General features: G+C 37.4%; 1 protein-coding gene across 4 annotated transcripts in view; it reads left to right on the forward strand.

Annotated features, from left to right (window-relative positions):
• The window catches only part of NUP58 (nucleoporin 58), a 36,082-nt gene continuing 17,728 nt past the window's right edge, over positions 1 to 18,354 (forward strand). For 2 of the 4 annotated variants that reach the window (XM_062514676.1, XM_062514678.1), the window contains exons 1-12: positions 1 to 110; positions 3,739 to 3,878; positions 5,213 to 5,248; positions 6,690 to 6,842; positions 7,889 to 8,023; positions 8,496 to 8,606; positions 11,317 to 11,341; positions 11,787 to 11,852; positions 12,632 to 12,806; positions 14,071 to 14,150; positions 14,791 to 14,909; positions 17,000 to 17,082. In XM_062514676.1, coding sequence (XP_062370660.1) covers positions 1 to 110; positions 3,739 to 3,878; positions 5,213 to 5,248; positions 6,690 to 6,842; positions 7,889 to 8,023; positions 8,496 to 8,606; positions 11,317 to 11,341; positions 11,787 to 11,852; positions 12,632 to 12,806; positions 14,071 to 14,150; positions 14,791 to 14,909; positions 17,000 to 17,082 — 1,233 coding nt within the window. Of the gene's footprint in view, positions 111 to 3,738; positions 3,879 to 5,209; positions 5,249 to 6,689; positions 6,843 to 7,888; positions 8,024 to 8,495; positions 8,607 to 11,316; positions 11,342 to 11,786; positions 11,853 to 12,631; positions 12,807 to 14,070; positions 14,151 to 14,790; positions 14,910 to 16,999; positions 17,083 to 18,354 lie in introns of all 4 variants that reach the window. The other 2 variants (XM_062514675.1, XM_062514677.1) reach the window with 2 other exon arrangements.

The raw sequence follows: 18,354 nt of genomic DNA on the forward strand, positions 1-18,354 counted from the left end.
ATGTCTGCGGGCTTCTCCTTCGGCGCGGGCACTCTGGGCTCCACGGCGGCCGCCGGGGCGGGAGGAGGAGGAGCAGTCGGGGGTTTTTCCTTTGGAACCGCCACGCCGAGGTAACGCGGCGCCCCCGCTTCTCTCGGTTCGGCCTTGCCGGCACCCCCTCCCGGCCTTAGGCTGCCGCGCGGGCCCGAGCTCGGGCCCAGGCTGAGCCAAGGCCCCCGCGGTGCGGAGGGCCGGGACTGCCCGTGCGTGTGGAAGTGAGCGAGTCACTGCCCCGGGGTCGGGTCTCGCCGCTTCGCCCGCTCCCGAAGGGGCCCGAGGCTTCGGCAGTCCGGCCGCACGGCCCTTGGTACGCGGGCGAAATGACTGCCCCGCATCTTCCCCGGCCTCCTTTGCCTTGCCTTCCCGGCCTGCGCCTTTAGCAGAGACATAGGGAGCGATCTGTTCGGCAGCTAATAATTAGAGGAGTTGATCTTCTTACTGTGCTTTGCTTTGGCTGTGTATGCCTCCCTTTACGGTTCACCCTGCCGCTCTGAACGCAGGATGTGAATCAGATGTGTATCCAGGTTTCTCACAAAAGTCAGCCCGCGTTTGTGTCCGCGGCGTGGAGCACGTTGATGCCAGAGCCTGGATGTTTAGTGTCCAAAAGTGATGTTCTATATATGTTTTAGAATTTAAGTTCGATCTAACCCTTTCCAGCAAAAACGATCTTGTGTTTGGTATATAGTATCTTGGAGTAAAAGGAGAACTTTGTGCGTGTGGTATACAGCAGGCTCTGTACTCCAGGCCTTATGGTTTAGGTTTCTCAGAATAACAGCTTTCCTGGTGGTTTTTTCCCCCCGTTTTCTGTTTCTTTGCACTCAATTGAACTAGCAGAGCCTGTTTATTCTGACCTGTTGGCTGTTGTACCTTTGTTGAAGATTAGGGCTGTTGTGGGACTTTGTGTCAGAGACTTTGCCAAACGTGATCAGAATTGAGCACTGTAGCGTAAACTAAATGGACGGGGTGGTTACTCAGGGGAGCTTCGCTTCGATACATTTGGAAGTAACTTTTAGAAACGTCAGGAAACGGCATTGTGAGATGGAGGGAACAGAAAGTCCGGATCTGATGGGCACGATTTAATTCTTGGATTAAATGGCAATATTGCTTCTTTGGGAGCACATAGGAGAGGGAACAAGATGAGTTAATTGTAATAATGTAAATGTTGTGACAAATTGATGACTTGTGTTATTTCTGCTTGGTTTTGGTGGGGGAGATTGTTTGGAGGTTTTAGTTTTCTTATGGTGGTTTTTTTTTTTAGCTTCTACAGTAAAGCTTATGTAGACTTGATAGTTTTTGCTCTTTTGCTTCATCACTTCTTAATGTAGGTTTCCTGTGGTTCAGATGAGCAAGTTAAAATAATATTTGTTTCAAAACCATTCTTCTAAATATGCTGAAATAAGGGAAACTCTTGTCTTGTTGGTCTGCACCTTTAAAAATTGCCTATTGAATGTAAATATTCTTGTTTGGTGGGGGTTTTTGTGTTCTATCTGGCTTTTTTGTCTCTTAAAAAAGTTTAATAGGTGCTAAGTAATAGCAGTATGGTGCTCTCTATTTTTATTTAATTATTTATTTTTACAAGCAGGACCAGTCTTCAGGGCTGTTGAACAAGGAATATCATAGAGGAAGGGGCCTTCTTACTGGTTTTTGAGCATCCCTGTGAGATAATTTTCTTGAGAACATGTTTAAGACTGTAAGAAGAAGCTGTTCTTCTGAACTGGGTCTAAGATGGTATTGCCAGGTGTTGGAAGAAAAAGACCTTGATTGTCTGTTCCAAGTGGTGACCAAAGATTATAGTCTGGTGGCTGAGAGCCTCTGTGATGTGCCAACCTGTCTAATTCCTGCTTTGCACAAGCAGCCTTTCAGGTGCTTGCACTCTTTTTTAGTTGTTGTTCTCTTTATTGTATGGTTTAGCCACGTGCAGTGCTTAATTCTAGTTCTAGAATTAGAGTTCAGACCTTACTTCAGTGACCTGAGCTCTGCTTCCTTCCATCTGTGTCCTTCTGGCCCATGCTTTCTCCTGCTGGTGAGAATGCTGCCATTACTTTGTTCCTATATTTTGGATTCTTTCTACCTTGAAAAAAGGCCACTTTATTTTATTTGTGTTGATTTGGGGTTTTCTGTCATTCCATAGTGCCAGATATCAGTCTATACCTTGGCTTTCTTGTACGGGAAAGCTGTAACACAAAAATCTTTCACAGAAGAATTGTCTACTGGAAAAAAGATGAGATGCATAAGCTCTTGACTAGTGAGAGAAGCATCATGTTGTATGTTTAAGTTTACAAGTAGTTAGGTCTTGGTGCTACAGTTTGTTATGTTGAAATTTTGGGAGCAAAGACAGCTCAAATGCTCTGGATGCTGTGGGACAGTGAGTCTTTGTCCTTCTAAACTTCTTGGCTACTCTGCTTCCTGAATAAAAAATAACTCACACCTAGTTCAGAACTTGTTCAGAACTGGGCTTGCCATGATCAGTGTTATTGATAGTTTGAAAAGTTCTACTTCAAGACTTAATTGTTCCTTTTTTGTAAGGATTTATTTTTGTGTTTGACTTGTTATTTTAGAGGCTGCCCTCATACAAAAAGAGAGAGGAGATAAAGGAGCAATGAGACAGTACTGAACATCTGAACGATAAAACTCCTTGGTGAAGTCTAAATTTAATTTTGTTTCAGCATTGCTGTTGTACTTAAGCAAAATGGGTTTATGAAAACTGAACTTTGTTTCTCAAAAGGCTCACCAATGGGACCAGGAAGTTACTGCAAATTATTCATCTGATAAATTATTCATCTGATCTTTCATCAATTAGGAACTGCATTTTTAAAACCATAGACTCATCTGGGTGCTAGTAATTTAATTGGCTGGAGATAGCCATGATTATTGTGCTTTCCTGTGTTCTGTGCTGATTGTATTCTCTATTTGGCATGAAATCTCTAAAATGTGTAGTTAGGCAAAAGAAATATTAAAGCCTTCATTTTCCTAGTGATGACCAATCTGATCATCTCTGTTCCTTCTCTTCCCCTTCTTCTGTAAAAGTAGATCTGGAAGTTGTTTTTCTGTAACTTTCTGACAGGTAGACAGTCTGAAGAAATACAGTAGGCATGTGGTTGGAACCTGTGCAAAAGAATGGCATTTTGGTTAGAAAATTAATTCGTACTTCAGTGTGTTTTTGATAGTAAGATAGGGTGAAGCTGTGCTGTTGACGTGAATGGTTCTGTGTCTCTTCTTATCACTTAAGAATGAAAGAAGGCAACACTGGTTGAAGTTGCTGGTCAGAGATGACTAACTGGACTTGTAACCTGCTTTGAAAAGATCTTCATACAGATTTGTTATCATCTTTGTGCTTCTCTCGTTTCAGTAGCACAGGGAGAACAATTGAGTAGAACGAATAAGATGATAGAACAGAGAGAAGTTTAAATTTCCAAGTGGTCCAGTAGGATCTGTCAGCTCAGCAGTGGCTGAACAAATGCTGGAGTTACTGTCAGGGAAGCAATGGGGGTTACAGATCTGTGGGAGCAGAAGTGGAAATAGGCTCCCTCTTTCTGTTCAGTGGGAGTGAGTTTGGACTCTGTGTTGCCCAGCTGGGTTGTTTGTGATGAATGATGTTTGTGGGAAAGTGAATGATGGTATTGTAAAGAAATTGAAATAAAGAGGGGAGTGTTTTCATTTTGTAATGGAATTACTGCTAATAGTCTTATTTTGTAATAGCTCAACAGGAGGACTTAATTTTGGAACTCTGGGCTCTTCCACTGCTACAGCAACTACATCGGCTCCTTCACTGGGCTTTGGGAGTGGACTTTTTGGATCAAAATCAACCACTGGCTTTACACTAGGAAGCACCAGTACAGGTAGAAAATAATTATTGTACTGCAAGTTTTGGATTCAGCAGTGAAGATATAAATTACGTGTACTCAAAAAAACTGGGTCATACTAAAATGTTTACTCTTTACAGTTGTTCTGTAGCTCTGAATATTGCTTACACAGTTTTATAAAACTCCTTCATTGGGTAGTTTGGAAGATCGTTCATTGGGAATTAAGCGGTACCAGTGGAGCAGAAACACAACTGCAATTACCAGAAATCTTCCTGGGCTATGTGTAAATTGTTCTCTAGTTTGAATCCTGATGTGTTTTAGAAATCTTAACTCTTCATCCAGGATGTTCAAAATTGACTTAAAGTTGAGGTATATTTAGATTTTAAAAGTATTTAAAAACTTTGTGAGATTGTTAGCATTTTTAATGCAATACTTGTAATTCTGCAGTAGTGAACATCTCTCAGTTTGTGGATTGGGGATATGCAATATGCCTGAAGGAATTGAATATTTTCTTAGGTCTCTAATTCAGTCTGTGAACACACAGTTTCTTACAGGAGTAATGGAGTACAAAAGAATAAAACTTTTCTGACAGGGTGTGTTTTATTTCAGCCACCAAGCAGACATAAAAATAAATTTCACTTTGCTGCAATATTGCTAGATTAAATGGTCTTTTTCTTCTTGTATGCTTATATGAGTAGATTGTGAAAGTTCTAAGAACCAAACTGCTAAAAATAAAATCCGCAATAGATTGAACAGTTGTATTACTGTTGTTGGCTACGTTGGGGTGATTTTATTTCAGTGATTCTTTTGTTAACCTAATCAGATGGTTTTTAAAATATGAAATGGCCTAACAATGTCTCCAGAATAGTCTCTTTAAATTACCAGTGGGGCAGAAACCCTAAACCAAGAAAGAGGAATTTACAAGGACTTTAGAATCTATAATCCTCTTCATTAGGCTATAAATCTGTTGGTTTGCATGCTGACGTTATGTACTACTGTGTGGCTGAAAAAAAATACATGATAGAATTGCTAGTTTTCATCTTTTTACCTTACTTCATTTGAAATTTCACATAATATACTGCTGATGTGTTAACAGCAGCTTCACTGTTAGCAGCTTCTTCTGAAGACAAGTTACGTTTTTTTAAGTCAGTTGTGCTTAATTTCTGCTGCTGGCGTTTACCAGTGAATGCTGTTTTCTGTGTTAATGTTTTATTTTTCAATACACTACAGAAGAAAGAAACTTGTATAGTAGTTGTCTGGTAATGTTGCATTATTTCAGAATTTTGTTTCATGTTTTTTACTGTCACAGCTTCTCTATGGCCTTCTGTTACTGCTCTTAACCTGTTTATTTGTTCTCTTTCTTAAAGCAGGAACAGCAACAACTATTGCTACTGGACTGACACTAGGTAAGGGCCTAATTTGGATATTAATGTTAAACAGACAAAAAAACCTCACAAGATAGATCTTTCTTGTAATGTATAGAGCTAGTGATGAGATTTGAGCTTTTTCCCCATTGCTAATTGCCATTTGCTTTGCAGCCCAAATGTTAAAGCTATAAATCAGAATGGAGCCCTGAAGTTCTAGTCACTGTTACTTGTTAAAGGATTATTTGATTCTTGTACAACAGTGACAGTCAAAAGTTGGACTTTGTATTTATGTTCCCCTAATGAGTTTTATCCTTCAACAGAGGGAAGGGTGATATATTATCAAAGAATTATTCATACAGAATTTCTTGGTCTAGTGAACATGTCTGGAATGCAATTATCTCCTTGAGAAGAATAAAGAGGGGTTGAACTGGGAACGGACTTGGAGAATATTCTTTTGTTGCTCTGATCAATCTGTGGTGACTGTTTTGCAGTTGCCCTTAGAAATACAGGAATATGTGGGTTGTTGGCTTGGTTTTGATTTTTTTTTTTTTTCTTTTTAGACAGCAGCTGAGGTCTGAGGAGTAACTGAGTTTGAGTATCACAAATGTTAGGAATGGAGATGCTACAAGGTGCATTGCAGTCAAAGAACTTAGGAAGTCATACTATGGATAAATAATAGGAAAAACAGTGTTGAATAAAGAAGCAAATTAAAGGGGCAGAAGGGAGGAGCAGGAGCTAACCCAGAAGAGACTGTATGACACAAAATCATAAATGAAAGTCAATGCTATGCAGATGTACATTAATTCTTTTCAATAGCTGGATGAAATTATGTCTTCCAAAACAGTGGATACTAAGAATATAAAGTATGTGTTTGCTGTTGTGCTTTGTGTATTAATGTGCACTACTTTACATTGGAATGGGAATTCTAGAATGTGAAATGTGTATTTACCATGAAAACAGTAGGAAGTAGAAATTACTCATTTTGCTTAAGAAATGTTTAAAAGCAAACTTTGAGGGAGTAACATCTACACATATTTTTCTTGCTTACAAATTGAAAGGATATGTGCTTTCATTTTGGTGTGCATGTCTAATTGAGAGTTTGTAGTCTGTGTTTTGAGCAGTATTGTTTATAGCTCCATTTACCAATGTTTGTGACATCTATTAGATGCTTTTTGGTGGAAGCTGGGGGTTTTTTAATACAGTTTTAAGATTGGTAGTAGATACAATTGTTGGTCCAGAATCAAAGTCCACTGGATCACTACACTAGGAATTCTGGAGCAAAAATTCCTGTGCAATTTATGTAAACCACTGACATTCATTTGAAAGGTCTGTGGGAATATTTTACTTTATGCAAGTGATCTTTTGTACTGTGACTGTGACACTCATGATGCTTAATGAGATGCAGAAGAGGTACAGAATTAAATTTCCATTCTCAAACAGAATGTTCCAAGAGTGATAATTGGTTTTGGATTTCTTCTAGGCACACCTGCTACCACATCAGCAGCTACCACAGGCTTTAGTTTAGGTTTCAACAAACCTGCAGGTTCAGCTACGCCATTTGCTTTACCTGTTACTTCTACTTCGGCGGGTGGCCTGTCATTATCATCTGCTCTCACATCAACTCCTGCAGCAGGTAGGAAAATGTTTAGGGGTTTGGGGCTATTTTTTGTTTGCTTGTTAGCATTAAAACTTGATTATATAACAGTTCTACATCTGTTTTTCTATTATTTACATAATCTTGTGGTACATGAAAAGGGGTTCATTGGACTTTTTGGGTTCTAAATTTGGGTACCCTAACACACTGGAATTATGGTCAGAGAACCTAGTGATACAGACAACATATAATCCAAGTCATTAGAAGTGTAGCAAGAGCTGATTTGTCATGTAAAATTATTTTTCTTATTGTTAACCTCACTGAAATTTGAAAGCTTCCTACTTGTGGAGTTGCAAAGTTTGGAAAATGTCTACCTATTGCAGATGGCCTGAAATGGTTCAGTAGCAATGGTAATAATGTTTTTAAACTTCGATGTTTTTAAACGTTTTAAATTACTTCTCATATTGTCATACACCTGCCATCATATTTAACTTAGCTGAACTGCACCATGCATGATGGTATTGAGACACTTATTTTTCTTAACTTTAAAAGTCTGTATTTGAGCTTAGCTCTCTGTGCCCTCTGTTTACTGTTACTTTATGCCTGTGGTCTTTCTCTACTCAGTTCTTCCCTTTATTACTAAAAGTTGGGATGCTTAATTCCAGAAGGCAGCTCAAACCACTATGGAAATGTTATTGTATCATGTGTCTTGGGTAAATATTTTAATGTTAGACATAAAACGTTGAAATTTCAGCATGTTTAATATAAAAATCAGTATCACTTACTTGTTCAATTATCCTGTAAAATAAATTCTGTACTAGGTTCTAGAACCTGTAGTGTTCTGGGTCACTGCCAGAGTTTTTGTATAGTTGTGGGTAAATATGGACTAATTAGAGTTAGGAGGTTGTAAAGCAAAATAACAGGTAATTCAAAAGGCTTATGGCTATGTGTCAAACTGCAGGAAATAAAAGCACTTATAATCTAATTATGATAAAGATGCTGTTCAGACCTTTCAGTTATTTCAGATTGTCTATGGATGTATTTGAAGGCAGTGTCTGCATGAAGCTGGTTTCCTTTCTCTGCAGGAACTACTGGCTTTACATTAAATTTGGGTGGCACAACTGCTCCTACTACAACTGCTTCCACAGGCCTTTCCTTAGGAGGAGCCTTAGCAGGCTTAGGAGGTTCACTCTTCCAGAATACAAGCACAGCAGCAACAGGTGAAAGTTACTCTAGTTTTTTTCCTCCTGTCTCAAAATAATTGCATTTAATGTGTGTAATGTAAGATTTTGTTTATACAAAGTGTTAATGCCATGGAAGTGGAGTTTTTAAGTGTTACAATTAAGAACAGTGTTGCTATCTGTAGACAATAAAAATGAAACTGAAATAATTGGCTGCTTTCTTATTCTTAAAATAATTATTAACACTTTTTAAAAAATTAAAATACAACAAAATCTTTCATTCCCATAATTGGCTCAAGGAAGTTGATCATATATGGAGAGAGGGCAATGATACATAACTGTCTGTGGAGAAATAGAAAGCTTACTTTTGCTGAGTTTTGCTCTGAATAAAATACTTCACTGCTAGTGTTGTCATTTCACAGCTTCCTTTTTCGGCTCCAGAGGAAGAATTTGTGCTGTGTTGTAGTCTTGGTAATGCAAAATGCAGAAATGCTGTTTGGATTTCTTGTAGGACTTGGGCAGAATGCTTTGGGTTTGTCTCTGGGGACAACTGCAGCTCCTTCAACGACTGCCAGTGAAGGTCTTGGTGGCATTGATTTTAGTAGTTCTTCAGACAAAAAGAGTAAGTTTTTTATTTTAAATTGAGAGAACTATCAGAACACTGCTGCAAAGACTATTTAGTGGATTAGGAGTGTGCAATTGAAGTTGACAGCTTTAACTTCTTACCTCTTTCAAAGGCATTTCAGTTGATTTCATTCTTGGATATTGTGCTTGTACAGAAGAACAAGGTTGTGTTTGTAAATGCAATGGAATACTAATTAATTAATTAAAAATAAGTATAAGTTTGAGAACCAGGATTTAAATCCTTGAGCTTTTTGGGAGTGAAGACTCGGGGCTGCTTGCTGAGATGCCATTGAGGTTTCTGCTCTATGTCAGATTGTCACTAGAGGGTGGAGCAGAGCTATGTTTAAGTAGTGTGTGTTGCAAGTATGAAGAGCAGTGGTTTGAAACAGCTATTATCCAGCTGTAACAGATCTTAAACTTTTCTTTTGAACGCCTGCACAACTGGAGTGTCCTAATTCTAGGTCTTGCTCTTCAAAACTGCTTCTGGTGCTGTGTAGTTCTGTATGCTATCTTCTGTCAGGTTGTTCAAATCAATTACAAAAACTTTACTTCTGTGGTAGCTTTAAAGTACTTAAGGGAATATTGAGCGTTGACATATGGGTGCATGTTAATTTGCCTTGCTTCTACTGGGCAATCTGTTGATTTAATCACTTGATTTCATTCAGGACTTAAGTTTTGAATTTGGTATGCCAATAGCTAAAAGAGAAGGAAATATGTAAGCTCTATGAAACCAGCTTTAAAAAGTAGCATTATCTGTGGAGAGAGAGTTCTTACTTGTGAAAAAGAGGACATTGACTGTCAAAACTGGAGTGCTCTGCATGATGGTTTTTTTTTGTTTGTTTGTTTGTTTTTTTATTTATTACTGAAGCTTGGGGTAATTAAAATAATCTGACGCCTGGGAGATTTCTAGTACTATAATATTAGGATATCACAACACTTTCATAACATACAAGTATCATAAAATAAGGACCAGAGATCCACAGAAGCAAAATCGACTTTGATAGTAGTATTATTTTGTTCACCTCTTAGGGTGGAAATTTAAATGAGTAACCTGATTTCCCTTGTATGTTGTACAGTGGAACTAGGTGAGTTGAACTTGCTGTCAGGATGAGCAGAAGTCCCTTAGCTAAGCAGTGGGAAATGTCACAGGAGACTGCTTTTTGAGGTTTTAATTCAGAAGTGTTTCCCTTAATGGCTAGTGCTGGCTTAAGCACCCCTGATAAATATTCCTACCTGTGTGCTGCTACTTAGTTTTGTCAGTTCAGTTGTTTTTACTGCTATATGAGGAGCTGCATTAAGGTTTGAAAATTGTGGCTCCATGGTTTTGAGGTTTATATTTCCCTTTTCCTCATGAAGAAAATGAAGGCGGGTGATATGGCTATGAAAGTAGAGTGCCCTAGGAATCCCAGGATGGTTAGGGACTAGCCTGTATTCTCTTTTCTGGAACTGGTTATAAAAGTTTTTGCTTCTGATCATCTAGTATTTCTTTAAAATATGGCTACAGGGAATAAAAACCTGTTCTGATACACATTTTCTTCTTGTATTGCTAAGAGAATGTTAAAAACATATAGAATCTGAAGCATTCACTTGCCTAGAAAGTAGTAAAATCTGATGTCAAATTTGTATCTTGTAAGTACAGCAACAACTTCAACAAAAATAACTGGCTGGAGCACAAAAGCCAAGTGCGTAGCTTTCTGCCTATTTTTTAGATTATCAGAAGACAAAGAAGTCCTAAATTCTGGTGTTTGTCCCTCATGCTTTTTGCCTCTAATTTTTGTGTAGTTTTTCCCTGTTACCAGGAAAAATGTTAGCAGGGCGTAGGGAATGGTAGTGAGTGCAGTCTGTCTGAAGTACTGGGTGACAGAGTCTGCCAGAGTTTAAATAGATGTTGCTTCTAAAAGTAGTAGCTTCTGTTGGCAGGAGCACTGACTTGTGCAGCTTCAGATGTCTGTGGTATTAGCATAAGCTGTGTAGCTGCTTTCTGCTTTGTGGCACTGACAGGATGTTAATTCAATTCACCTGAAGATGAAGCATTTTCCTTGGGTTGAGTGTGTGCTCCTTCTAGCAGACTGCTGTGGATGGAATGCAATTACTGCCACAGCCATACTAGGAATAGGTGTGCCCCGTGTTATGCATGATGCTGTTTTCAGCTTTGTTCTGTCACTCAGAGGCATTTGACATCTTGAGCCACAGATGTGTAGGTGGCAGGTAAGCAGAAACATTTTCAGTTCTGTAAAATCTCACTCATTTCTCGACCTAATACGATAGCAGAATTCTTTGAGGAAGCTCAGTGGGCAGATGTTCATTGCTTTTGTATCTGAGAAAAGACTTCCATTGCTGAATTAAACACTTGAATGTTTTGTGGGTACAGGTAGAAGTGAGCTGAGGTTGCATAAGCAGAAACAGATTTCTTATGCAACTACAGTTGTTCATGCATTTGTAGTGACTGATGTAGTGACACAAGAGATTGTTACCATCAGTGCCAAGAGGTTAGCAGCTCAAATGTTGAACCATTGTTCCTGAAAAGATAGTTATCTCTGAAGGGGTTGTAATTAAAATCCACTTTCTGTTAGGGCTAGCCTAGTCTGTTCCACTTACCATGAGAAATCAAGCAGATTGCAGTCATTAGTTCTTCCTTAAAATCTCATTAAGATTATTTTGTTTGCTCTTCAAAGCTCTATTCATGACCTACAGTTTTTATTTTCTAGGTGACAAAACTGGAACAAGACCAGAGTAAGTGTCAAGATTTTCTTTGCATTCCATGTTTTAATAGAGAACAGCTAAACAAATATTTTATCTTTTCTTCTGATTCGATATTGAAAAAAGATCTGCATAACCAACATTTGCAATACAGGTAATTTAGTAATGTTTAGTCATGATTTTAAGCACTGCAATTCTTCCTTCAAATGCAATACCTACAGTTATCTGACATCTGCTATAGACTGGTTGTCTGGTCTGAAAAGTGGTTTCTGCAAACGTGTATGGTGCTTACACCACAGGCTTGAACCCTGGTATAGGATCTGTGTCCATTAATCCAAATCACTCCTAGTTGCAACATTCATGAAATGGGTGCAAAACTGTGTAATCGCTCACCTGAATGTTTTAGTGATACTTACTAGTCATGCAAAAATGTTTGGCAGTTTTGAAGGACCACCTAAACATTTATTGTTTCTCACAGAGATAGCAAAGCACTGAAGGATGAAAATCTACCTCCAGTAATATGTCAAGATGTAGAAAATCTACAGTGAGTAGTGGTTTTTATTTACGATAGTTATTTAGCTAAAGTATAATTGTATACTGTTGATGCTCTGTGACAAGAACATATTCCTGCAGGCTGTGTGAAGGATAAGTTATTAGCTCAAGGCCTCTCAGCTGGACTGCTTTGGGAACAGAATGGATGGATAGTTCTAGTAGCTGAAGTCTTAGTATGGTTTTTTTCAGTCTCACTTTTATATGCATTTATGCAAATGGGTCTGCCTAACAATATGCTCTTACCCATCTCTCTCTTGGAGTATTATACCTGTTGCACATGCATAGTGAATATTGAACCTTATGTCTGTACTGCATGTGCATCGTGGATCTTCTGTGGAATAGAGAATTATAAAAGTCTTCCCTTGAGCAGGAAGGAAATGGTTTGTAGATTGGGCTGCATGCATTTTATTTGTGAGTTTAAAGTGGTAATTGCTTTTACATAGATGCTTACACATTCCTATATTGATAAAATATTTTATATATCTTAGTTTTTCAGGGGTCATAACATTTTTAAGCACTTGCTATTCAAAGTTGAGGAGTTTGGGGGAGGGGGGTTGTTTTGAATTTGGTTTGGTTATTTACAGTATTAACATGCTAGGAGTTAAGATAGTACTATGCCACACAATAATTTTACTGTTTGGTACTTGGTTTTGGAAAAATAAATTTAATAGCTATTTAAATAATGTGACCAAATAGTAAACACTTTGGTACTTCAGGTTCATTATATTATGTTTCTTTCCTCCCCACCCCCATTTTTTTTACCTTCCCCAGGAAATTTGTGAAAGAACAAAAGCAAGTTCAGGAAGAAATTAGCAGAATGTCCTCTAAAGCAATGCTTAAAGTACAAGAAGACATTAAAGCTTTGAAACAGCTTCTTTCTGTAGTTGCCAGTGGATTACAGAGAAACATTCTTAATATTGACAAGCTGAAAGTTGAAACTGCACAGGTATAATTGAATATAACCTTTGTTATGTAGAGTTTATATATTGATTATTTCGTATAGGATAGCTAGCCTTCTGTATCAGTCAAATGAACATGGGTCCCAACCAGACAACTGTAAACAGAATGAAAAATTGAATCACTTCTGATCTCTTTGACGTTACTGGGAGAAACTGAAATTTGTGGTGTCAGTATTTTCAGATAAGTACAACAGCAGTAAAATTACTTCTTTTCAGAAAAGCATTCCTACGTAGCAAAGGCAATAGAAGGGAATGTGTGTTCACTTTAGTTCAATTTCAGTAATATATTCAGCTGTTAGTGAAGACTCATTTGTAACAACATGATGGACTCTGGAGCAGCAAAAATAAAAAGATGTGTTCTTCTGATGGCTTTGGAGGAAAAAAAAAATAGTAAATTACCCCATAATGTTTCAGGGACCAAAATTTCTTGATTAGCACTAGTGTTCGTTTAGATGTGACTTGAGTCATATCTCTGTCTACCAATCTGTCTGAACTGTGCAGACAGTTTGATGCAGATATTTTTCAAGTTCTGTACCACTTTTTATTTCATCTAGCATGTCAAGGCTGATTGCTATATAAATAAGTGGTAATTTATTCTCAAGTCAAAAATTTGATGGTTTTTTTTTTCTTTTTCTCTTTAGTTACACCTTGCCAACATTTTTGTGTGAAAACAAAAAAACTTGTTAATGATATTCTCATATTTCTGCACACGATGCAGTTCAGTGTAATCAAAGAGCCAGGCACTGAGAAATTCTTAATGGTAAAGTTATTAGCAAGTATTAAGCAGAAGTATACGCTGTAATTATCATGTATAACATGATGATTTTTATAGAGAGGCCTTTTTATAAAGTAGTTTCTTAAGAAGTCAAAATATTTTTTTTCCTATTTTTTCTCTTTTAGGTATGTTACTTCCTTGTACTTGACTTGTTTTTTTCCCCTCTACCCCTCAATAATTATATTTCTGAAGTACAGTAGAAAAATTGTCTCTGACAGTTTAGTGCAGTGTTTTCTTCTGAGCACTTAATGTGCTTTTAGTATGTGTTATCTTTTGTTCTGTCCCCCTGCGTCTCTTGATATTTGCAATTGTCCAACTTTCTGCAAGTCAATTCTGTGAAGAAATTCTGATCAAATCCTATCACAGTGTTAAATATTTGAAGAAAATATTTTATGTAAATGAAGAGTCCTAGCATTTTTATTTTTGAGCATGTAGTACAGAACCTTATATTTTATTAATTTTCACCGTTTATCTAGGAGCTAAAGAATGCAGAAATAGCTCTGCGAACACAGAAAACACCTCCTGGTCTTCAGCATGAAAATACAGCCCCAGCAGAGTAAGTTGCTGTTATTCATAAAAAATTGTCAATAATACAACCTGGAGAAGAGAAAAAATGAGGTGAACTTATTGCAGCCTTTCAGTACTTAACAGGGGCTTGTACAAAAGGCAGGGACAGATTTTTTTATAGTAGGGCCTATTATGATGGGGGCAATGATTTTTAAAGTGAAGAGAGCAGAGTCAAGCTAGATACAGGCAAGAACTTTTTCTGTGAGTGTGGTGAAGGTGGAAGAAGTTGCCTAGTGACATGTCAGATGCCCCATCCCTATAAACATTCAAGGTCAGGATGTCCCTGCTTTTGGCAGGGGATTTGGAAGGGACTTTTCAAGGTCATCTAGTGCAACCCAACTGTTTAAAGATTCTATGAACTTCATAATGCATTTTTTTCCCTGCTTCTTGTAACATTTATATGGAGTGCTTTGTAGAATTGGTGTTTTCTTTCTTCACTTAAATTGTCTGTCTTCAACATGAAAAATTATGTTCACTCATGTTCCACTTGTAGAGTGACATCAAGAATGTTATACAACCTAACTATGCAATTAATTGAATGAAAATTGGCAGCTAATAGAGGTCAGGTAAAAAAATTCAGACTAATTAGTAATATTTAATTATACAATTTCATTGAATTACTCATCTAGCTACTTCAGAATCTTGGTCGAACAGTTTGAAGTACAGCTGCAGCAATACAGGCAACAAATTGAAGAACTAGAAAATCATCTTGCTACTCAAGCAAATAATTCACACATAACTCCACAAGGTAAATGTTTCAGTTTTAATCTTTTGTACGTGAAGAATTTAGCAAACTTATAACAAAAACTTAGTAATTAATCTTTCTCTTTTGTTTTTGTTGTGTTTTCTCATTTAATGTACTGAACAAATTAGTGTTCATATAAATTCTGTAGTTGTTTAATTGAAAGATTTGGAATTAAAGGTTCAATTCATAAGGGTTCTTGAGCTATTTAACATGGATCCATTTGCCGAGTTGTGATTTTTAACCCTCGTTTGCTTTTACATCTGCATCTCCCTTCCTTCAGCATCTAGCTGATGTCTGGCACCTTCTGTCTTACACTGGGCCTTCTGGCCAGACAAATATGAGTGCCTGCTCTGCCAGCAGTAGATCAAAATGGGAACTTCCCCTTAGTTTGGAGCCTGTTGGTATTGCCCTTGGCTCTGACCAACTGAGAAAATTCTGTCTTGTTTGCTGCCATATCATTCAGTCTTGAGAAAATCTCGCTTGTCAAAGAATGCTCACCTCTGGACAGAAGTCTTCTGTTTGGTTACTATTCCTGTGGTCATAAAGAGTTTTATCTTTTGGGCCATTTTAGGTATGGGTCCTGCAATGAGCAGTGATTTTAACTGCTTGTCTTTTTGTGCTAAATGGTACTTGAACATCTTGCACCATGGTATGGTACACACCCACACGGACCTTATATGTCAAAAAGCAAGAGGACTGTCTAGACCTAGCTTCCATAGTGAAAGATCTGCTGAATCCTGAGGGTCCTCTATCTTTTTGTGACCTTGTCTGTCAAGAGTATGAGAAGGATGCCTTTATAGATTTTCCTAAGGTTTTCCTAAGGCAAGGTTCAATCTGTTGTACCAGTATGAGCATACTGTCAGCAATATCTGGTGATCTAGACAACACTGTATTGCATATGTAGCCTTTACCATACAGAAAAACTTCCTTTGCTGTACAGGTTTCCATGACTCTGAACGTCCTGAAAATTGTGAAATGTGTAGTAGTCAGTATCAAGAAATTTCATCCAGACTAATTGGAAACTTGCAACCAGTCTTCCTAGATACTGCTTCCTCCACAGCCCTGTGGGCTGGTATGAGATTGATTCTACAGCTTTTCTACAGCGTTTCTGTTTTCAAAGGAGAAATTCAGCTATGGAAGGGCAAACGTTTTCAGTTTGAGAATCACTGCTAGACCTATGCATCTTCAAGAACTTGATAGCTGCTATATGGATTTCAGTGTATACATGTATATCTATATATATTTGCATTCAGGCTATGTATTGGTCAGATGAAGTACAGAAGCTGATCTTTTCACAATAAAAAAAAACACTTTAGCACTTTCTGTCCTCCACTTTGGTACATTATTTCAGTGCTTCTATGAGAACAGCATTTTTTTGTGAGCAGGTGCCTCACTCTGCCAAAACCTTTGAGCTTTTTCCCTTTGATACTAAGGCTTTGCCTTTGTGTTGAGTCAATGCCCTAACAATACTTTTATTTTTATATCTGTGTGGGAAATAGGATATCCTAAATATAAGGCAAGAAGCTGCTGGTTGTGTTTCTCTGATTATGATATGCTTGTTGGTAGAGTCAGATTAAGAGATCCTGTGATGCATATTAATTATGTCTCTAAAATGTAAATAAGGCTTCCATTCTACTGCTGTCTCTGACAAAATCAACTGAACAGTTAACTGTGTTTTAAGTCAGAAAAAAAGTGGAAAATATATACAAACACAGGCAAATCTGATTTAACTGTATCTAGGTAAAAGCCAGTGAGGTAAAAAATCTTCCTATGTAATGAAGTAAAATAATTTTAAATTTTACTTTTTGGCTTTGTTAAATAATAGAATAATAGGAAACTCTTAAACATGTATATACAAATAAATCTGAGAAAACAGTACCTTTAAAAATTAAGTTTGAAGCCTTCTCAAAAAGTTGTCCTTGGATGATTTGTGGCACCCAACTGCTGGGTCAAATCTTGTACGTTAAGCAATTATTTTTGTGTTTTGTATGCTGTAAGGGTTTTAGGTGAGCTTCTTACTGTGGTATAAACACTAAATCTTTTCTTCTGGTAAAGACGTTGTTACTTACCAATATTTTGTATGCATCTTACAGATTTGTCTATGGCTATGCAGAAAATCTATCAAACGTTTGTAGCTTTAGCTGCACAACTTCAGTCAATACATGAAAATGTAAAGGTATGTTTTGATGTGTTCGTGTGTATTTCCTATATGACTGTAAAGATTCATCTTCAAGTTTTCTGGGTTTCTTTTGTCCTTCTGTTAAATTGACTGCTTTTAAAAATTTTCAAACTGTCCTGGAGAAGTGCTTTGATTAAAAATGTAGCTTTTGTGCAACTGAAGTTGCATTTAAAGTATTTACTAATAGGGATGACAGCAACTGACTACAATCATTTGAGTTGCAAAATATTTGTCATCTAACTACTTTCCTTCTAATTGTTGATCAGTTTTTAAAATGTCTGTTTTCAAGCTCATGCTTGTATATTTTGATTTTTGCCCGTTGACCTCTTGATGTCAAGTAAAGATCAGCTAAATCTGCTCTTGCTCAAATACGTAACAGGAGGAAAAGTGAGTTTCCATATGTAAGATTTTTCAGCATATCAAAGAATGTAGGTTAAAGTTGCATTCTGTTAATTTATTGTTTTTAAACCTGGCTTTCATGGTAAGTGTTTGTAGAAGGAAAAAGAAAAGACTACGTATCAAGGCTTAGGTACCAAAGGTCCTAATTAGGCCTTTTTTTTCCATCCCAGACTGTGGTTCATTCAATTTCCATTTTCCCATTTAGAGTTCTGGATATTTTGACAAAATGTCACTTACCATCAATCCATGATTTTTCTTGAAAACATCAGAATCCTTCTTGGCTAAAAAAAAAAAAAAACATACCAAAACACACCAACTTGAAGAAGAGTGCAAGTGTTTGAAATTGTTTCGCTAAGCGACTTCCTTATGGAAGTAGCTCTGTTAACTCTTCTGCTGGTTTCCTTCTCTAAGCTTTGTCTGCACAGCATTGCTAGTTCTCTAAACATCTGAAACTTTTTGCATTTTCTGAATAAAGTTCAGAAATACTGAGGGGCCTTGTATGATCTTGATACCTTGCATTGCATTGCTTTTGTCAGCAGATACTCTCACTTGTTTGCAAATACCTGCCATCAGATATTTGTGCTGCTCTTAGTTAATTCAGTTTTGCTGCCAGGTGTAGAATGTATCAGCTCCTCCATATTTTCAGCAGAATTACCCAAAAGGTTTCCCAAATGTTTTCTGGCCTCGTGGCTTCTGAGATCTGAGTGAAGCCTCAATTTGTGCCGTGGTCTTCGTGATGACATTTTTGTTGTTCTTAAGTATGAACAGCTGGATTAGTGTGCAGGTATAAGCCATGCCATCTTAAGTACATTGTCAGTGTGACTGAATAGGAAAGACCTTTCTTCAGTTTAGAGTAGAATTCTATTGCCC

Source organism: Cinclus cinclus, chromosome 2 (genome assembly GCF_963662255.1).
Source record: "Cinclus cinclus chromosome 2, bCinCin1.1, whole genome shotgun sequence".
Classification (NCBI taxonomy): domain Eukaryota; kingdom Metazoa; phylum Chordata; class Aves; order Passeriformes; family Cinclidae; genus Cinclus; species Cinclus cinclus.